The sequence below is a fragment of the Crocodylus porosus genome, unplaced genomic scaffold, assembly GCF_001723895.1.
Source record: "Crocodylus porosus isolate Cpor-Errol unplaced genomic scaffold, CroPor_comp1, whole genome shotgun sequence".
Classification (NCBI taxonomy): Eukaryota; Metazoa; Chordata; order Crocodylia; family Crocodylidae; genus Crocodylus; species Crocodylus porosus.
In genome coordinates, this window is record NW_017728931.1 from 72,626,670 (window position 1) to 72,649,183 (window position 22,514).

The 22,514-nt window shown below is 40.6% G+C and overlaps 1 protein-coding gene across 1 annotated transcript in view; it reads left to right on the forward strand.

Annotated features, from left to right (window-relative positions):
* PPP1R12A (protein phosphatase 1 regulatory subunit 12A) overlaps positions 1 to 22,514 on the forward strand; it is a 187,223-nt gene that overhangs the window by 98,093 nt on the left and 66,616 nt on the right. Inside the window, exons 7-11 of the mRNA XM_019543931.1 lie at positions 3,203 to 3,347; positions 13,548 to 13,622; positions 14,548 to 14,636; positions 14,778 to 14,935; positions 20,593 to 20,711. Of these exons, the coding sequence (XP_019399476.1) occupies positions 3,203 to 3,347; positions 13,548 to 13,622; positions 14,548 to 14,636; positions 14,778 to 14,935; positions 20,593 to 20,711 (586 nt within the window). The remainder of the gene's footprint in view (positions 1 to 3,202; positions 3,348 to 13,547; positions 13,623 to 14,547; positions 14,637 to 14,777; positions 14,936 to 20,592; positions 20,712 to 22,514) is intronic.

The following is a 22,514-nucleotide window of genomic DNA, read 5'->3' on the forward strand; positions in this document are numbered from 1 at the left end:
AAATTTGAAACTTTAAACAGTGCTGTAGTTTGTAGATAAGCTATTTAAACCTTAAGAGTATTGTCCATATTAAATTTGAATCCATTTTAAGAAAAGCTAATGGTTTTTATTATAGCTAAAAAGGGTTTTTTCTGAATCTTTCATTTGTTCTGTCAGTGGTTTTCAGTCTGTGGTCTGCAGATAGTCATCTTTCACCAAGCCCTTAGACAATGATCAATCACTTATGAAGAGGTCCACACCTCCATTTAATTTTTTAGGGGTTCACAATTAAAAAAAAAAAAAAAAGATTGAAAACCACTGCTCTGTATTTGCAAGCAATGTTTGAGGCTATTCTATAATGTTATAAAACTTGGTTTAAGACATTGATTTAAGTATGCAGTAAAAAGTACATCTAAAGGCTATTTGTCCAGGTGCAAGCACTTCAGTCTGAGAGAAGCTAAGAAACTAGGTTTTTATACCACAGTTAGGATTACTGATTCCTCTTGCTGTTCATTAAAACCACGTAAGCCCCTTAAAATGCCTTCAGATACAGCAGCCGTTTAAATGTGGCATTCCAAATCATACTTATTTCCATATTCAAGGTACCATTTACATGAATTAGCAATGCCTGCTGTTTTTATTAGAGGTGCACCCATATATCAGTCACATATCTGATTGGCACCGATAAAAGAAAAATTAACATTGTCTATTGGCTTTTTTTGGGCCAGTGTAGGCCACAATGTCACTGATTAAATACTGGATTTGCGTGCGGGGCGGAGGCGGGCTGCTGGCTGTGGGCTCAGAGGCCAAGGACAGTGCCAGCCACTTTCCAGTGCAGGAGCTGAGCTTAGAGCAGGCAGGAACAGGACTGGCATTGCTGTGCAGGTCAGGTGGCGGCACCGAAATTGGGTAGAATGGCTACAAGAGGCTTAGGCAAATTTTAGGGTGGCTGCAGGGTTCCCCCAATCCTTGCCCTAGCCCAGCCCCTGCTTGGGGCACTCTGTTCTGTTGGCTTTCCCTGAGGAGCCCTGCCCCAGCTGCGAGTCCCCTGTCCACCCTGCAGTGCAGAACTCCTATGAGCAGAGGCGGTGCTATTAGGGGCTTGTGGGGGTTGTAACCACCCCAGAGTTTGCCATAGCCACCCCTGCCAGTGCCACTGCTGCCTGCCTTACCCGTGAGCCTGCCCCACTCCCACCCGCTCTGATCCCAACTCTTGCCCAGCCCCCACACTGGGAAGAGCCTGGCACTGTCCATGGCCCTGAGTCCCTAGCGGGCTGCCCACTTCTGCCCCATGCACAGATCTGGGGGAGAGGGCACATGCCTCCCCTAGGGGCGCACACAGCAGAGGGGAGCCGCCTCCCTCCTCATGTCTCCACCCCCCCATGCCTCCATGTCCTGGACAAACCGCACATGGGCTCTGTCCCACTCCCTGGCACAGAATTCCATTTGCTGCCCTGACCGGGCAGCCTCTGTCCCTGCCACACTCCCTCACTATGGGGGCCTCAGTCATCCCCTCACACCCCTTCCCTTCCCCATGTCTCTTCCTTTCCACAGAGTTACCTGCAAGGTGCTGCTCTCCAAGTTGCCAGTCTACATTCCTATAAATGGGCTATCAGATCAGTATCAGCTGACATGCCTGGTTAATAATCAGCTGTCGGTATCGGCCAAGAAAATCTTTATTGGTGCACAACTAGTTTTTGTTTTAATCACTGTGCCTCTTTGTAAGCCTCCCTGTTAGCACTTAATTATATTTAAGAAGAATTGTTTAAGCAACTACTTAAGCAACTTTGTTTATAGCACACAGAGGGGCACAGCTGTGCTGGCAAAACCAAGTGCTGCTGAACTCAAAGGTCCCCTATGGTGGCAAAACCCTCCTGCTTCTTAGTTCAGCTGGGTAGAGCCAGGATCCTGCTGCTATCCAGCACGTGCCGATGGGCTTTGCAGGATTTGCTAGTCAATAGGGGTGTGCGAAGCGAACCGTATTCTATTTGGATTTGGCCTGATTCGGAGCATAGTGATTCGATTAGTTGATTCAGATCACTGTCCTGATTCGATTCAGCCGAATCTGAATGTGAAGATGTGATTCTGATTCGAAGAATTGGTGATTCTGCCATAGACACATCTTTGTATGTTTTTTCTATATACATCAAGGTACCAGGCATGGCTCCTGAATGCTGAGATGGTGGGGCGGATGGAGCATCCCATGGAAGTGCAGGGTGAAGCCCCATGTGCTCAGTGGCAGCCCCCCTCCTGCACCCCCCTGGCTTGGCAGTCAGCCACAGGGTAACCTTGGGTGCCCCCTCCGGTAGGCATCAGAGCTGAGGGGTGAGGGGGTCCCCGATGTGCTCTGTGGTGGACCCGGAAACGCACCAGAAACACTTCTGATCCACTTCTGGGTCCACTGCTAAGCTCATGGTAGATCTCCCCGTGCCCCTCTGTGACACTCCATCCACTCCACCTCAGCATTCATGAGCCTCACCTAGTACCTTGAGGTATGTAGAAAAAACCTTTAAAGCTGTATCTGTGTCCAATTCGTCAATTCTCTCCAAATCAAATCGAATTGGAGGCTTCTGATTCAATTCAGAGAGATTAATGGGTCTCCTGATTTGATTCGGATTTGGAGATTTGGCTGCTGAATCGGGCCAAATCTCCGAATTGAATCAGTGACTGAAGCTTCACACAGCCCTACTAATCGCCCTACATATTTATTTGTTTCCTGGTTGTCAGATAACCCCTCCATATGTGTGGCTCAGGCTGTTCAGCGGTATTGCACTATACAGTAATAAAGGTTCTGTTTACTACTTTTCTTTGCAAACTTCTTTAAAATGCCCAGAAAATGTTGGAGCTGCATGTAAGCTGCAGCACACACTGCAGACTTGAGGGGCCCTGTTTTCCTGAGGACTGCAGCAAAAAGAACTCCCCCACTGTACAGAGAAACAGTAAAACTGGCTTGCCAGTAACAAATTATTGAATACAATGCAAAAAAATTTTTTCTTAACTTTTAAGTTGCACTAAATTTACTGTACTGATGAGAAGAAGGAATATATTTTTAGGAGGAAATATGCCTTGTAAGTTGACAGTCTTAAATTTTTGTTGTTGTTAATCCTACCTGAGAGTTAAAGTGAAGGCAAGAAAATTAAAGCTTACTTTATAAAATAGTTTTAGAAAGTAATGGCACATTACTACTCTCAACTACAACATCTATTTTTTCTAATTTCTTTAGGCTTTTAATACAGGCTGGCTATGATGTAAATATTAAAGATTATGATGGCTGGACACCACTTCATGCTGCTGCTCATTGGGGTAAAGAAGAAGCCTGTCGAATTTTAGTGGAAAACCTATGTGATATGGAGGCTGTCAACAAAGTGGTAGGATTTTTATGTAATCCTTGTCAAGATACAAAGTTCTGGTCTCTAAAGTGACTTTAGAAGCCAGGGTAAGAAAAGTAGAACTAAAGTGCCATTATTGTTCATGGTGCTTTCTGTACTGCATGTTTTGCCAGAATCAGCATGTTTATGTCCACACTTTTATATTAATTTTCTGTTCTTTAAATTCACTTGCAGGTTCTAAAAGTAAGATAGGGTTTGTGGGTACTGTTAGAGATCAAAGAAATTTCTCATTTCTTCAATATTTTCTTAAATTTTTTTGGCTTGTCATAAGCAAATTTTTTTTAACACTGTATTCGCTTCAGTGTGATTACCTAAGTCAGTGCTGGTGACTTTGGGCTCTGGAAACTTAATTTAATAATAATAGTTTATATTGGATTTATGTATAATAAAGATCAAATAATATATTCCTCCTTTTGTGCACTCTGGGAAACATCAGAGTGCTGTGGACTTACTAGTTTGCAGAGGCCCTTCTTGCAGCGCTTAAAGCCCCAAAATCAACACTGATCTTACAGTGTAAGGGGGGGCTGAAGTTCTAGTGCATTTGTTTCTCTCTTATTCTCTTCCATCCGGACCCTGATTATCTTCCAGCATCTGTCCCTAGTGCATGTAAATTTCCCCACACCTCTCTTGAGATTTATGGAGAGTCTTTCCCAAAGCAGTTCATAAATGTTTTTTAAATAACTTAAGGAAGTTCCCAGGCACACAAACTTAAACTTAAGCTGGAAAAACACTGTCATCTCTACAAGGGGTGGGGGGTGAACACCAAAGGGTAACATTTTTGGTTTATCTTGGAAATCAGAAGTTGTGTTTAGGAGTCAAGATTACAATCAGGAAAGCAATGTATTGGAAAGGATGGAATTGCCTTAAAACGGCATTAACCACCCACCCACACCCAAATTCACACGCCCTATATCAAGCTAAGTATCTTAGTTGAATCGATCATAAAATGATTTACCATGTCTGAATTTAATGTTTGTGCCTAAATTTGCTGTTGAAACCTAATTTATTTACTTGGAGTTTTGAGAAGTGGGGAGATATGTAGAGTTTATTTGGGTAATCTTTAAATCAGTCTTGGCAAGAAAAGGAAAAGCAGAGGAAGGAGTCTAACAGTGGTAGCTGAAGAGGTACATTTGCTTATGTGAGCTAAGAAGCTCCATTTGTTGTTTTGCCAAATATGCAATAAAGTATTTGGTTTTTAAAGATGCCAGGAATCCACAACAGTGCTGAAGTTAGTATGAGTTGCAGGTGTTCAGCACCTCTGAGAACAAATTATTTTTGCTTGCTTTGCTTTGCTTTGTGTTATATATTTGGCATGATAGACTAAAACAGTGTCTTGAAAATTAAATTGTTTATTAATTTAGGTAAGCTCATGTCAAAAGATAGTGTTGGTTAGGGTCACTGCACTGTCTCCAGGGTGTCTAAATCTTTCCAGTAAACAATATGGCCAATTGTTTCCCCCTTTGGTATAAAAAGAACTTGTTTATATGGAACAAACAGCTAGAATATGTTTTTGCTGCAATAATCAGCAAAAAAAGATTAATAGCATTGGCATTTAAAAGTGATCATAACTTTAAGGAATTAACAGCTCATTAAGAAATCCAAAGCTACTTTTTATCTGCTTAGTTTGAAAGTTTTCAGCTATAAGGCACATAAATACTTTAAAGGTATAAATTGAAAATGTTTTAAGTGCAAAGTACATGAAGTGTAGAGACCTGCATGCAATACATGGAAGAGAAGGAACGCATTAGAAAGTTACGTAACTTCATATCTGAAGTTAACTTTGTATTCAGCATATGACTTTTGAGGCAGGCAAACTGTGAAATAAATTAATATGATACAACCTTTTAACACTGTCCTTGTTAGAATAGCTTTGCTGTTAAATAAAGACTTTTGAAGAAATTTGCCCAAATTGCCTTCTTGCCAAGCTGTCATAGATAAGTAGTTTGCTTTGCAAACTGTAGATCAGACTATCGTAATTCCAAAACAATGCCATTGAGTTTTGGTTTCTGCTTTACTAGGTCCAGTTTTTAAAAGTCAGCAGCAGCGTGATCAGTTTATTTTAGCTCTTTCCAAAAGTTTCTGGTCTGTTTCCACACAGTTTCCAAAATTAAACACGCTTCTAATGCTTTTGAAAAACTGAAAAGGTCTTGAATCAGTATGTAGATTATGCCCCTTATTGAAGGCGCAAGACGCATTCCCTTCACACTGTAGGCCAGGGGTGGGCAATTATTTTGGGTGGAGGACCACTTACTGAGTTTTGACAAGCCATTGAGGGCCGCATGACAGAGCAGCTGGGGGCAGATAAATATTAATTTTTCTAAATTTTTTAGGGGTCCCAGAGGCCAGATAGAATGGCCTGGTGAGCCACATTTTGCCCACCCCTGCTGTAGGCACTCGGGTGCATTCCTGCAGTACTTCTCTATAGAGAGAGAAGCTCACAGCTTTGATTCTACATGCAGACTAATAGCCCTTTTGTCTGTTAAATCTGATATATTTGATAACTGGCAAGAAGAGTTCTGGCATAAATTGTTACTCAGCTTTATTGTTAACCAAATGGAGATAAATGGGCAGGTCATACCTAAGAGTCAGTAGCTATGTTTTCTACCTATCTTCTCAGATACTATTGCATAGAAGACAGCAAGCCTTCTTGGTAAATTTATGCTCAGATTCCCCAGAAATGGAAAAAACAGTAGCAAGTTACAGGACCACATGTGGCCTTGGTTTTTGGTACTGCACTGCACGTACAAGCTTTATTTATCTCACACCCCTTCCTAGTTTTAGGATTGCTCAAAATAGACTTTGCAGTGTAATTGGGCATGTGGTTGTATAGTTAGCAATCAGTCAGACTAAAACAATGCAACAAGACAAATACACATTTATCTTTAATGTGCTGTTAACTCCTTAATCTGTTATGATCACTTTTAAATGCCAATGCTATTAATGCTGACTGTTGTAGCAAAAACACATTCTAGCTGTTTGTTCCACAGGAAGAGGGTCTGTTTATACCAAGGAAGAATGAAACAATTGACCAGAGATTGTTTGCTGGAAAGATTAAACATTTATCATGGAGACATTGCAGTGACCCTTACAACACTGTTTTTTTACATGCATTTTAGGGTACCCATGCAGCATGTTGGTACAGCTGTTTGCCTAATTCCTTGTACTATTTTTTTTTTCCACAAGTTAAAATTCCAGTTGCAAGTCACTGTATTATTATCAAGAAGCAGGGCAGACTTTGTTAATGGAATTGTTTAGTGCTTGTGCTTTTGGCAGTCCTTGTGGATGTGGGGAAAAGGAATTGTTGAAGTTTGTACCAGGTTATCTGACCTTGAAGATGGAATTTCATGCATTGTGACCACCTGATACAACCAATAGTTGCAGTACTGTTTGCCAAGCTGAAGGTATTTCAGCCAACAGCTTTTCAGGTTCTGTCTACTTATTATCATTTGTTTTGAATGCATCTCTAATTGGAATTCCAGCGGGGAGGGATCATGGGAAAATAGGGATGAAAGGTACCTCATGAGATATTCTGGTCTAGCCCATGCTCAAAGCGGAGTCATCCCTGACTAAACCATCCCAGCCAAGTGTCTGTCTAACCTGTTCTGAAGAACTTCCAAGGAAAGAGATTCCAGTTTCTCTAGGTAGCCCGTTCCCACCCATGTAGTCCTTCTATAATCGCCACCCTCCTTAATCTCCCTTCAGGTATTTGAAGCCTGTTATCAAATCCACCTTCAGTCATCTCCATACTAAATAACCCAAGCTCTTTCGGCCTTCCTCATCTGTCATGGTTCCTAAGCCCCTAATCATTTTTGTTGCTCTGCATTGGACTCTTTCCAATCTGTCCATATCCTTCTTGAAACATGGGATCCAAAACTGGATACAGTTCTTCAGGCAAAACATCACCAGTAGTGAGTAGAGCAGAAGAATCACTTACCTTGGTTTGCAAGTGATACTCCTGTTAGTAAAACCCAGAACACATGGTTGTCTTATTCAGCTTATGGATGGTTGGTCTACTGTAACCCGCAGGTCCTTCTCTGCAGTGCTGCAGACTTGTCAGTCATTCCTCAGTCCCTATTTTTGCATGCAGTTCCATCCTGAGAGCAGGACTTTGGCACTTGTTGAATTTTATCTGATGGATTGCAGAACATTTTAGGAGTCTAACCAGGTCACTCTAGATCCTAACCCTGCCTTCCAAAGTGTCAGCTCCATCCAACCTGGTGTCATTTACAAATTTGCTTAGCATGCACTTAATCCCATTGTCCAAATCATTAATGAAGATACTAAACAATACCAGACCTAGGACTGATCTGTGGGAACCCCATTTGATACCTCCTCCCAGCTAGATATTGAGCCATCAGTGATTGATGATTTTATTACTCGAATCATTGATGACTGATGAATGATTTAATTACATCAGCATTTTTAATATAATGTGAATGTTTATTTAAATACTTTTTCTTTTTTAAAAATAAAATTAAAGTAACTCATGTAAAAGCCTAAAATTAGTGTACTAAATTAAAGAAATTAAATACACTTAATCAATACATTTTTGCTGCTGCATTTTTAAAGAAGTCAAGCCAACCTGCATCTAGAAGTAGAGTTTGTTAAAGTGTGAAACCAGCTTTGGATAGAAGTACCCTGTCTTCGAGTTGCAAAGAGAATATTTTCGACTTTATTTAACTTGAATAGTTAAGTGACTAGCTCATTTAAAATTGAGGGCAGCTGTAATAATTATATCAATATGGAAGGATAGAAATATCAAATGTTGTAGTTCAACAGTTACGTTAACATGATTCTGTAGTGATATGAGCACTGCAAAACTACTCCAGTTTTGGATCCTGCTTTATCCCAAGACAAAGTTAGGGCAGGTTAACTAACTAGGATCGTGCAAATATAGGTTAGATACAGACAGTCAAAGCCCAGGGCTGAATCTATTCAGTCTTTGCATGTTAGTCTATGTATCACAGATTAAATTGAAACAGAAATGAACAGACACTTACCTTTGATTCGGGAAATGCAGCCACATGCCTGCAGTGGCTCAGGCCAGAAGCCAAGGGGTGCTAGAACACAGCTCCCTAGCTGTGTGTTTATTTGTTCTTCCTGCTGTCTCCAAGGCCTTTGGGATTTGCAGTCCAGACTTACAGCAGCAGGATTCTGCAAGGTTGCTCATCACTTCCTCTTCCTGCTTCCAGGTGCCTCTGGTATTTGTAGGCCAGTTGCAGCCAGCAGTAAGTTTTAGTGGGGCAATAGGGGTTTAATCCCCTCCTCTCTGGCCACAGACATCAGCCAGGGCTTGCGTGGGGGGGGGCAGTTCCCTCCTGCCCCACCCCCAGCCCCATAGTCTGGGTTGAATCCCCAGCTGGGCTTGCCCCACACCCCCTTCCAGCCAGCCCTCACTGCTTCAACTAAGAAGCAGAGGGGGTGGGCCCAGCCCTGCTCTCTAGAGCTGGGGTTCCCAAAGTTTTTATGCCATGGCCTAGCACCACAGCCCAGAAGTGTCCGCAGCCTGGCAAACCACAGCCCAGCAGTCGCTGTCTACTGCGGCCGGAATTTTCAGCTGGCAGACAGGTAAAGATACCCTGACCCCCTGGGTAGTGGGGTTGGGCCAAATTCTGTGCTGCCGCAGGCCCTGCAAAAGGAGCCGTGGCCTCTCTGCTCAGCTTTGGGGGGGCCGTGGTTTTCTGGTCCGCAGCCACTTCTGGTCCGGCAGCCAACCTGCCGCAGCACGGCACCAGGCTGTGGCCTGAGGATTAGGAACCCTTGCTCTAGATCACACAGCACAGCACAGCCAAGGGCTAGAAAGCATGCTGGGATGCTGGTGGACTGTGATTTAACTTGAACCAGGAAGGGGTCTGGGACAGAAGTTTCATAAATCAATTTGATCCAAATCAGTTAAGTCTAATACTACATTCAGCCAGAATTATCTTAAACCAGTTTCACTGAGCTTGTGTTCTGTTACAGGTTTAAACCAGTTTCTGATCACTTAAACTGGTTAATGTGTAACTTGTGTTCCTAGCCATAATGGGTAGATTTTAACAGCTGCTACACACTCAGAATTCTTCAATTTCCCTTCCCCTTTAAAGTGGCAACAATGCATGGTTGTCCACGCCCTGAGAATCTGGTTGATTGGGAGTTCCAAAGAAAGGAAAACTTGTTTCCTTTTCTCATTTATGAATAAAATGGAAGTCCTTTCCTGTCCTTTTCCGTGCCCTTGTGCCAAGGTATTTAGCAGAATTCATAGATTTGTTGGAATCTGACAGGCTGTGCTGTGAGCACGTTTGCTATACCCTATAAAACAAACACGTTGTACAATCTTGAAGGACTGTTGACGAAAAACAACTGGTTCAATTCATCAGCTATTGCCGTGGTTTAATAAATCAATTTTAGGTGCAAAAGATGTTTTTCTGAAATAATATTTTTCTTGTCCATTAGCCTTGAAGGTAGTAGTGTTTAACAATAGAAAATAAATTTAATACTTTTTAATAATTTTAATTGAAGCTGTGTGCATCCCAGTGCACTTAAGCAGAGTCAAAAATTTATGTAGTATGAATGATTTCAGTAGTGTTCTGCCTAAAGTATATTAAAATACATACTTGCTTGACATGCATATAGAATAAGCAAAATGTACCATACAAATTAGGTGGAAATCTATCTTTAGTAAAGTATTTAAAACAAAATGCAAGTCAAGATTAAAATGATTTTCTGTTTGACTTTAATTGGCAGCTTAAATTACTGTTGCAATTCACCAAAGCATTTCACACTGCCAGTTTTACATTTGTCAGTACAGTTGCTCATTTTGTTGGATACTTTCTTGGTTGTGTGGAGAAACAGAAATAATTGTATTTATTTTTTAAAATGTATGATGGGTTAAAAAAATGTTGGATTATCAGTTGAAAAGGATTGGTCTCCAGTGGTATGGGCTGTAAGTCACTTATTAAAGTACCTTAGGTATTTATAAGCCTTTTTCCAGTAAGATGAACAATAATTGAAAATGAAATAAGAAATAAAATGATGACAAATGCAGAGCACTTTGTTTGAGGAAACGGTTATAACAATTCATACCCTTTACTGGGTTCTTAACTGACTTTTTTTATTTGTTATAGACATAGAGTGAAATCTTTGTTCCACTGATGACTGTGACAAAACTGCAGTGGAGTTAAGATTTCATCCCTGAGCTTCTGGGATGAATACTGGATACTGAACTTGATGGATCCATTGGTCTGATCCCTCTCTCTCTCACGCACTCACACTCACACACACAGATAACATAAGGAGGGAAGGATAAATTTTGAACTTGTGATGTGTTTGTTCAGGAGAAAGTAGGTCTTTTTACTTGTAAAGTAAACACATATGATACTTAAAATATGTAAAAAGACCTACTTTTTCCTGAACAAAGTTCAAAATTTCAACACAAGTTCACAAGTTCAAAATTTATCCTTCCCTCCTTAAGTTATCAGTGTTATGCCAGCTAAATTTAGTTTCAGTAGAACTTGAACAACTCTTTCCTTTCAAATATATGCGTAACTTTGAAGATTTAATAAGAAGATGTTCCTGTTGATGCACAAGGAAGAAATGAAATAAATAAATAACTTGTCATTCATTAGTCATTTATGAACATACACAGGAAGCTGAGAGAGTTAGAAGGGATAGTTTTTGTGACAATTTCATTATGTAAAAACTATGTTTAAGTTAATAAAGCTTTGGTTTTGAAGCAGATTGCAGTTAGCTACAAATAGCTTACTGTTACAAGTGTTAATATGTTAAAATTCAGAACATAACCTCCAAACATCAGGTTTTTAGAACTTTTTTGGTATCCAATGCAGATGACCAGGTCAGCAATGGTAAACCTATATCAGTAATGGACTCTAATTCCAATATAATCATTTTAGTCTAAAAGCTCTGGCTGGTTAAGAGGTTTGTTTGCTACAGAATTCTCAAGAAAGAATTGCCAAGGCTTGTTTTATTATTATTCCTTTACAGCACTTCCTGTGAGGTGAGCAAGAAAACCTACTGCTAACTTACAATTCACAAAATTGAAATAGCGTAGTTACAATTTACAACACAAATGTAGTGCATTCCTTTTATTTCTATATGATATTTCAGTGTATTATATTTGTTATGTGTTGAAAAAAGAAAACTAATAGTAATCATAGTTTTGGTTAGAGATGGAAATGGCTGCATGTTAGAGAAATAGCTGTTGCAAAATCAGCAGTAGGTTAAAAAAAAAAAAAAAAGTCCTCAACTACTGCTGTTCATAGTGAAACAAATGTTGGTTTCCTCCCCGCTTTTGACCCCCTTTCCTCCCCCCATGGGTATGTATAAGGCAGGCCTTTGAACTGTGACTTCTCACAAATTATTCTGTTTTTGAGATTCTAGTTCTGCAGGTGTTTAGAAAATGAGCAGAACTGGCTTTGGTTGACTTGCAGTTTCACTGTTATGGGAGAGTATCCTAAAGAATGAGCTTCTGGCATTTGGAAAACATGTACCAGACTGTTAAAGCTGATCAAGGCAGAGATGAAAATTGTTACTATGTTTGGTCAGTTTCTCCCTCAAAAATTCCTTTTCTGCAGTGAACAGAAACAGACTGACAGGTGTTCATCTAAACTGTATTAGACTGCTGAATCAGGCCTCATCTTAGCCTTCTGCAGAAAAAATCCTTCAAAGGTCTTTGTGTTTTTGTAAAATGAAAAAGCTGATCATTAACTAAAGCTCTATCTGCTCAAATAGTATATAATGTATCTTGCTATCTAATGAAACATTAATTTGAAAGAGTTTTAGCAAATATTAGAGAAAATTTCTTACTCTAAGAAAATTAGATTCAAGTTTACCCAGAATACTAACTGTAAGAGAAATAAACTATTAATTTTAAAGTTAGCCCTCCTTTGCCTTCAAGTCTTGTATATATTTTTTTTTTTTTAAAGGGAAAGAAACAATGCTTCACGTATCCTCCAAGGTCAGCTGAACATTTAAAAGGGGCGGGGGGAAAGAAAGTGACCTGAAAATTTGTCTAACGTTGTTTAATACTATTTATATACTGAAAAAAATATGTTAAAGAACATTTAAGGTTAGATGTTAGAATGGAGGATACCACAAGAAACAATTGCAAGGAAAGTTTTTTACTCTGTGCCAGCAGCCCAAGTATAGGGCATGCTTACTGTAAACAGATTTTTCAGATAATTTAGCTGCCACTTTTTGACAAGTCCTACCAAGCGCATGTGAACTGACATTTTAGAAGTTCATAACTTGGCCAAATTTGGACAGATTGTCACAGGAAGAGCAGAAGGGTCTTCCTGCCAAATTTCGAATTTCCTGCCCTGTTTGAAAGGAGTGTAGGTCCCAGAATTGTGTGTGTTTTTAAAAAGAAACAACAACTTAGCATTCACAAAATACTTCACCTAACCTCATTCTGAAAAACATCTACGCAAGCTACTTATGCTGAAATTTCCCAAAAAATATTCAGCGAAAGAGACTCTTGTTAGAGGAAATTTTAAGCCAGGATGGTTATAGTTTAGCTCATTGGAAATTGGGCCTTATAATGGAATAGGTTAGGCAACCTTAGCAATAGTTTACTGGTACCACTATATTTTCACATTATGAAAATTGGTGCTTTTTAGCTTGCTTCTTGATGGTCTCTTTTGTGAGCTGGGAAGGTTTTGTGAGCTGGGAAAATCTCTCTAATCTTAATAAAATTGTCAGTTCTTGCTCCCTACCCAGACAAGTCAGATATTGGACCTACTAGAACAGGAACTGAACAAGTCTCATCCCACTCCCCACAACCTCCTGGAGCTCTCTACAACCAGGAGCTACACTCAATTTGGTTGTTTCAGGAAAGGTGGGTGCTGGGAGGAGGGGAAAAGTTTGTTTGACAGCCTTCTCATCCCCACTTCTCTCGGACCTGGATTCATGTTCTTAAAGAGTTCAATAAAATCTTTTTTTGGTGAAAGAGTGCTTTTTCTGAGCATGTGTTTCACTCTCAAACATAAATGGATATGCAATATTCTGCTTAATCACTGATGGAAAGATATGAGTTTTGATGAAGTTTGGCTCATACTTTAAAAACTTCACTGCATGGTTGTTCTTCTTCTAACCTGCATAATCATGCGAGTGCTTTACACATCCTAATCCATGATTTTTTAAATCCTACATTAAAATTGTGATGTGTTTACATTTGTCTTTCAGGGACAGACTGCGTTTGATGTAGCAGATGAAGACATTCTAGGATATTTAGAAGAATTGCAAAAGAAGCAGAATCTGGTAGGCTTTTATAGATAAAGTAGCCAAATGCCTGTCAAGAATGAAAGGGGGCGGGGGTGGAGCCCCCCCCACCCAGTCTGGGCCCACTTCCCCTTCCCTCCTGCAACCTGGGGCCTGCAAAGGTGAAGGGAGGAATGGGCCTGGGCCCAAGGGTGGGGAGAAGCTGGGCTGCCATGGCGGGTGGAAGTAGTGGGCCCAGGGCTGACATGGCGGCAGCGGGTGGACAGGAGGAGTGGGCTCGGGACTGATGTGTGCGTTGGGGAGGAGGCCAGCTCCTTCCCTCCTCCAGCTGCTGCTGCGGGCACATCGGGTCGGGCCTGCTGTTCCCTCACCACAGTGGGCCGGCTTTTCCCCTGCTTGAGACCACCCTCACGCCACTGCATTGGGCCCGGGCCCTGCTGGCCTTGCCCCCCCACCCCCCTTTCTTTCTGCTCTGTTGCCGCTGCTTCCAGGCGCTTCGTCCCCTGTATCCACACAACAGAAGGCAGCCTGCTGCCACAATCAGAACGCTTCTTCACGCTCTGATTGGCTGTTTGTCAGCTAGTTAGAGCGTGAATAAAGCATTACGGACAGACAGACAAACATAAGTTTTTATAATATTATAGAGTCTCGTAATTATGGGGGGGAGGTGTTTCTTAGGTGTAACCAATTCAAGTTAGTTAATGGACTTGATCTTCAGGTTTGACTTGAGGTGCTAAAGTCAATAAATGCCACTTTAACTGTCCTTCCATTCCATTCTGTCAAATTCTGCCTGCGGATGTCAGTACATTTAACCATGAAAGATGAGCAACGCAGTTTAATTTAAATTTTCAGATATAGCATTTTGAATATTTTGCATGATGTATTTACCCAGTAATATTTGTATTAAATCTTTGTCACTTATCAACCTGTCAATTTCATTGCATTATTTTTATATCCCTGAAAGCTTCATAGTGAAAAACGGGAAAAGAAATCTCCCCTAATTGAATCTACAGCCAACCTGGATAATAATCAGTCACAAAAACCATTTAAAAAGTAAGTGCAGTATTAAATGAGATGATATTCTTGATAAGACAAACTTTGTAAGCTTCTACAAATATGAACTACTTGTATGTCTGGTTGTTTTTATTCAAGTTAATAAATATTGTTATTTGAAATAAGTCTTTTTTGTTCCAGTAAAGAGACTTTAATTATTGAGCAAGAAAAGAATGCAACCAGCATTGAGTCTCTAGAGCATGAGAAAGCAGATGAAGAAGAAGAGGGAAAGAAGGATGAGTCCAGCTGTTCTAGTGAAGAGGATGAGGAAGATGACTCAGAATCAGAAGCAGAAACAGGTAAATTTAGGTTTGGAGAAATATCTTGTGTTAGGAGTCTGCTCTAGCTTATTTCACTGCATTAGAAGCATGTGAGGAAGGGGAATAGATTCTTTGTTCACATTTTAGGACATTTATACACCTTTGCACCTCAGTGCCAGGTGCTTTTAAAAATGCCCAGCGCTGCAGCGCATGCATTTGTATAAATGGTGAAATGTGCATCAGTGCTGAGAAAATGGCGGTGCGCTTTTGAACTGAAATGCATCAAAGGTGTTTTAGTTGAAAAGTGCACCACTGCCATTTTCTCAGTGCTAATGCACATTTTGCCATTTATGTGAAATGGATGCGATGCAGAGCAGACTCGATTAATTCAGTCGACTCTACATGTTGGAGCAGACAAATATATGTTTATAAATGCCCTTAGTTCTTAAAAGTTAAATGCGTTTAAAAGTGAATGTAGCTCACAGGTGCGTTATTGCAATGGAATCATTTTGTATTTTAATGAGCTATTTTAAAATTGGTACAATGTATTAGAGGCCATAGCAGTGTCCAGAAAGGAAATGAAGATGGCAGGAAATAAAAGAGAAACAAGATCTAAGTGTGGAGTTACTTGCTTACCATGCTTGTGACTCAGAGCCTGAAATCTTAAAACATCAAATATCATTCCCTGTTCTGTCATCCTGAAGCACGCTGATTGTAGTGGATTTGGCTCAGGTACATGCAAATGAACTCTGTGTTTAAGGTAAATATTAATGTATTCTAAGTCTAATAAACTAGTTTTAACAAAAGAAATATTGATAGTAGTTCAGCTGCTTTATGCACCACTCAAGAATCATAGAAAGTTAGGGTTAGAAGGGAGTTCAGGAAGCCATCTAGTCCAGCCCCCTGCTCAAAGCTGGGCCAACCCCAACTATATCATCCCAACCAAGGTTTTATCCAGTTGGGTCTTAAAAACCTCTAAGGATGGAGATTCCATTGTCTTTCTGGGTAGCCTGTTCCAGTGCTTTACAACCCTCCTACTGAGAGAGTTTTTTTCCCCAATATCTGACCTGAACTTCCATTAAGATTATGTAAAGCATGGCTGTCCAACTAGTAGGTTAGCATGTGGCCCATGGACTCCCACTTGGTTGCTGTTTGCCCCTCCCTGTTTGCTCCTGCTGCAGCAGCTGGGAGAGGGCTAGACTGCCTGAGCTGTGAACGCAGCAGAGGAGCGAGCCTGCCCACACCACAGGTGCTGTGCATGCATCAAGGGAAAGCTAGGCTGTCCAGATGCTGCAGGCGGCCCTGAATAGCTTGGCTGTCCCTCTCTCCCAGATATGCACACTGCATATGCAGCAGCCCTGTCTCTCCTGGTCATGTGGGAAGTTGGCCTGCCTGTGCTACAGAGCTCCCCATGCAGCAGAAGAGGGAGAGAGCTCCTGGGCATCTTGGCTTCTCCCTCTTCCCTCTGACTCCAGGTCTTTGGGGAGCTGGGCAGCCTTGTGTCGGTGGCTAGGAGCAGGGTGTGGAGTTAGGCTGTTTGCACAGAAGTGGGGAGGGAGGAATGCTAGGTTGCCTGCATGGTGGTGGGGAGCTGGGGGGAGCACCTGCACAGTTGTGGCCACTGGCTGCCCAAAAATTAGATGTCTGGTTTAATGCATAGATTGTAATGTGGAGGAACTGGCATTACAGTAGGCCTGTTAGAAGCCAAGTTAGATGTTTATACTTCTGGGGAAGGTAGACTCAAACACTATTTAAAGGGGCATATGCAAAGATTCAGTCTGTGTTTGAATGGAGTAGATGGTTTAGAGATGCACAACTTTACCCTGTTGGATAACTTGTCCATCAAGAGTTGCCAGACTCCTTAAATCAGTCCCTCTGCCTCCCATCCCCCCACACATGCACACAATAGTACTTCTGTCTTTAAAAGACTTCATCTTCTTTATCTGCTTATGTACGTCACTGGAAGAGAATGCAGTTATTGCTGCAGGGATAGACTCCGTACCAATTCTACCACTTGCACGTCTGACTTTTGTAGAAACTGCTAACTGAGTTGAGGGGAGAGGAGAAACTTCCCTGCTGTCCACCTTGGGACTTTCAGCCTATAGTGCAGCTTGATTTTTGTAGCATATCTCCATTCTTGTTTATATTACCATGCAGCAGTGGTAACATACAAGGAATGGTTGCAAGATGAGACTGCCTGGCCATCCAAGGATTGCTGGGGCCGAGTTTTTCATCTGCCTATGTTTATTAGTTGGATGAGTAAGACTTGTTGCTTAAACTCATTCTGTCTGATTGATTGTGAAGGTTATATTTGGTTATTTGGAAAGAGATTAATACAAACATTACTTTTTACCTATTTTATAGAGGTGTATAAAAATATCTAGAGAAAACTATAATAGTTTCACTAATACATTTTCTATTTTTAGGCTATTACCTTTTTAACTGAAGTTTTCAAGAAAACAATAGCTTATTCAAATAACTTCAGCATTCAAGCTTTGCTTGATGCTTGTGTCTGATGAAAATATAACATTTTTTCTTGCACATACATGCCCTCAAATAAGGTGTACACACTTTTTTGTGAAGGCAGAACGAAGAAGAAAAAATTTTTCCGCCCAGAATTATAGCTGTATAGAGCAAAGACAGCCTAATCTGTAACTCACTCGCAGTCCCTTTTCTGCTTAACTGAAGGCTGAAACTTCAACTACTGCTGAAGTCTGGCCTTTATGTGTAGCTCCGTTATTTTGAAAGGACCTTGAAAAGGTTTGCATGCTTTATTATCTGCTGGACTAAAAAGTTTGCAAGATTGTGAAATAGGAGAACAGAAACCAGGAGTAGCTAGCACTCAGTAAAATTACCAGAAGAAAGGTTAGCTTGATCAGTGGAACATCATGATCATTAAAAAAGAGGGGAAGTGAAGGACAATGGCTCATTAAGTCAGCTGACTCCTCAGCTGCCTGAATAGAAATGCCACTGTTGCTGCTGGGGAGTTGGTTTGGGAGGAGGAATCAAAGTGAGCTGCTCTCTATTCTGGGCAGAAGAATCGGCTTCTCCTGCTTAAAACACAGGGAAGCCTCTTTGCTTAATTTTGAGGGACTGATTTTATGGGAGAAGGGTATCTGTGGTATAAAGGACACTAATGGCTTGAAATACACCAAGGCTGAGTTGTAGGTGCTTTTATTCTCTTTTCTGTTTGACTTGCTACTTAATGCTCATTGGTGAACTACAGTAGATTCATAACCATTTTCCAGTAGTCAGTTTATCTTTATTTGCTTTGGCCCTCTCTGGCCTTTGTTGTGGGTTCCCTAGAAACTTTCAAGGAGCTCTTTCTGTCTGAAAGATTTCACAGGCTTCCTTCTCCAGCATATCTTTGTGTCATCTCTTTTGAAGAACCCGTTAAGAAAAGAAAAAGAAAAAAAATTGCATCAGCTAGTAATGGTTCTATTAGAATTAGGTTAGATGTTCTTACTGATATTTTAATGGCATGCTGCAAAGTATACCTCAGATCTGGAGGGCATAGCATTCCTTTAAGTTTGTAGCCCTCCCCTAGGGAGATTGAGGTCTGGTAGACTCAAGTGACCTGTGATCCAGCATGCAGGGCTGGCTGCCTTGGTCAGTAAGCCAGCTACAGTGTTTCTTGAATTCTGTGATTCTCTGGTAACTGTATTCTCTTCATTACTAGCGGACAGTTTTGTGCCAGGAAAATTTGACTGAGACGCAAGAATTAATTTATGTAAACTCTGTTTTTTTTTAATATCAACAAGGCTTTATCATACTTTATTTGGCAAGCTACAGAAGTTAGGCTTTTCCCTGTAGAGCTGTGTCACAAAGTTCCAAGCGTGCACTCTCCCTTTTTTCCCATTATTCATTTTAAGGTTGCATTACAACAAAAATTCTTAGAATGTTAAGGAACATTTTAATTGGCTGTTATAAGACACTTTAACGAGTGTTGCAGCATTGCAGATCCTCAGTATTGTTACCAAGTGTTGGGTTGGGGTATTATGTTGGGTATTATGCTAGAACCTCTGCTCCTGGAAACTACTGATTATGTGAGAAGCTCAGATTTAAAAAAAACTAGATTTCAAACTAAGTTAACTAATGAACTCGAAAGGTATAGGAAACTATAAAGCAAGTAGAGCCCCATCATTGCGTGGTTTTTGGTCAGTTTGTTTTTTTGGGGGGGGGGGGTATTCTTCCATTTTCATGTGTTTGTTTTACGTCTCATGACTTCAGAAAATTTCCCACGGGTCTTTTCATGTGGCTTAACTTGATCTTATTTACAGGCCTTCTCTTCCTATTTCAAATAATTTCAAAACAACTATTGAGCCCTGTTTCTCTATCGCTCCCTTCCTTTTACCGCTAATAATTGCATCCTCTTACAGCTTTTCTTCTTCCACATCAGAATTCGCAGCTTTACTCCTGATTTGTTCATCTAGGACTGTTTCACCTACATTTGTCTCTATACTTTTCCCAACTTGTATGCACAGTCCACACAACCTGTATAATTAGAGGTTGTCAATTTAGTTCAGCCTTTTGCCACTTTTTGAGTCTCCCCTATGATTCGGAGAAGCTGATAACTAAAATAGATGCCTCGTACACCAACATTTCCTCTATCCTATAAATGTTGTCACAGTTGGTAACAAAGTTGTTTTTACAAAGTGCCAAGATATCGGGTAAGAATTTGAAAGTCAAGGTTGGGCTATTGGCCACACGCATGACCAAAAATAGCTACGTACTAATGCACTGTTTTCTAACAGTTTTATTTGTGTTAGAGGACTGTGTCAGTTCCCTTGGGCTAATAGAAGCTGATAGCAGTAAAATCTTAAATGACAAATATGGCTGAATTAATAGGGATACCAAAAATGTTGGAGTAAGGAGGGTTTTTTTTCTTTTCACATTAAAACCATGCAGTACATCTTTTCATTGTACTTTATGCCATAGTGTATTATCTGCTTTGCCATTAGGTTATGGGCTAGCTAAGGTAAGCAACTATTTTTTTTGTAGTTTGTCCAGTATAATAAAGGGTCTTTAAAAAGTTTTGGATTGCTTTTTAATTTTTTTCTGTATTTGCAGGCTGAATGGGGAGCTCTGTGTATTAGCAGAGATGGCCAGTTTGTGGCACACGTGTGTCACAAGCATCAGGCAGTCTATGTGCCTAGCATGTGGCAGATGAGGAGAGGGATAGCACAGTGGCAAGTAGGGCAGAAAGCAGAGCAGTCAAATGGGCAGAGAGCATAGGTCAGGGAGCAGAAAGCAGAGCAACAGAGTGGCACTTGAGTGTATGGAGCTAATTTGTAGTTTCAGTATGTGTACTGAAAAAGTTGGCCCCTGGTGTTTTAGAGCAAAGTGCTTTAGCATGCACATAACTTTTAAGTATGTGAGTAGTTTTACTGGGGCTTGATTATATTCTTAATGTTGTAGGTAAGTACCTACCTGATTTGCGATTTTAATGCAGAGAAAATTGTTGTTGGAACATAGGAAAAAGTTGCAACCTTTCTAAGATTTGTAAGAAAAAGCCTTTTGTAATTAGATATAATTAGAATGCCAAACGTTGGGGAGTGAGAAAGAAAACTGAGAATGCAAAATAAGATGCTACTGGCTGGGTTAATTAAGGACTTCACCCAATTCAGAAGAAGTGTAACTTTATATTTACTATAGGTTAATACGTTATAAATGACAATGCCAAAAATCTTTTGCAGACAAGAACAAACCTCTTGCTAATAATGCAAATAACGTCAGTACCCAACCCACTTCCGTAGTTGTGACAGCACCTTCGATAACCACTGGTCAGATGGCACCTACATCACCTGTTAAGAAGGTAAAAGAAAAAATAATTGCTGTATGTACATTATGCATATTTTGGAGTATTTTATTCTGTATGCCTGTGTTGATTACAGTGTTTACAATGTGAATTAATTGTCTAGTGAGTCTGTAATTGAAGCAGAGGAAACAAGAACCTCAGTTGCATATCTTGACTCCCAATGCAGCTTCATATGAAAGGGAAGAATTTGTGGTATTCCAGAAGAGTTCAAGTATTCAGTGGTCCAGAACACAGGAAATGAGAAGGGAGCAACTTTTGCCAAAACCTAAGAAATGAACACAAGCTAATGAAGAACACGGATTTTTTTTTTTAAATTCTTTGGTGTCCGTGCTGTTTTGTGATCTGTTTGCAAACACTTTAAACCAATGTAACTGATTGTGAGTAGATAATTAGACAGTGTTCAGTGTTGTTGACACATACAAGGTAATGTGTTGGAGTAAGTTCATCTGTTCATAAATTTAGGTAGATGGGCCGAATAGAAAATTAACTTCCAATTAATATTAAGCATTATTGGCTCTGAAGTTGAGGTCCATCTCTGTGGTCGCTGCTGTTGTGACATACCAGTTTAACTTTCAGTGAACTCCAATACCTCAAGTACTCCTAGCAGTGTTGCTGCAATAATGTGAAGTCTGGAGGAGGATGAAATAGTCACATGATTAGCTCCCTGCTGTCATTTGAAAAACCTACTGTCTTTGCAGCTGCTTTCTGTGAAAATTTGAGGTTGCCATTAGCAGGTATATGGAGGTATTACGTGAGTTGGAGTAGAGGTTGTTTGGTTGGTTTGTTTAAAGCTACAGTTTTTTGAAATGGTGAAATAGTTCTAATTTGTTTCCTTATTTTGTTTGTTCTAGTATGTCCTGCCACCAAAACCCATCAATTACAAAATTACTTTGTTCATAAAGTAGAAGGTAGGCAATGAACGTATGAACTAAGCAGAATCCTTCTAGTTAAAATGGCACAAGCAGGAGTAGAGACTTTAATGGGATGGCCCACACATGATCTATATTTGTAGCAGCATGGGCTGCCCTCAGATGCATGCATATGTAGTGCTTTTGCTTTAAAGGACAAACATGAAAATTAAATATTGCTTTTATTTTAAATAGGTGTATAATGACGCATCAATTGTTAGTGTTATTTTAAAATAGTATTGCTTCTCTGCTTCTTGTAGAACTGAGGAGAGACCTTCAGTGCTAGTATTGATTGTCCATGAAAGTGCCTTCTAGGTGTTAGACATTTTGTAGATGGAAAGTAATCCTTTGTTCATACTATAGGAAGTTTATAATGTAGGCAAAAACAGTAAGGGGTCATCTTGTGGAAATAGGGTAAATGGAAAGGGAGAGGAGAGGCGAGGAAGCAGAGACTCTGTGTGGAGAGGGGAAAGATGTGTGGGTGCAGAGGTGGCAGAGGAGGGAAGCGGGGGGCAGGCAGCAGCAGCTAGAACTATGGCCCCTGACCCCAGGTAGGGGTTGGAGTCCGAGCTGCAGCAGCTGCCTGCTGACCTCCCCCTCCCCTCCCACCTCCCTTGTATTCAGTTCTAAGATGAGGGACCCCCCCCGCCCCATGTGAAATGCAGGGCGGTGCCTCATTTTAAAATCAAGTAAATACGGTAAGTCTGATTGATTGTTGAGTATTAAAAAGGGGATGTCATCATTTGTCATATAATTATATGAAGGATGACAATCTCCAAGTTGACATCATTATTAAGGTTTTTGTCAAAGGGAGACCAGATCTATAGAAGCGTTGATCATTCTTAGGGTATCTGTATTGTGGTGGGGTTTGTTTTGTGTTTTTTTTTTTTGC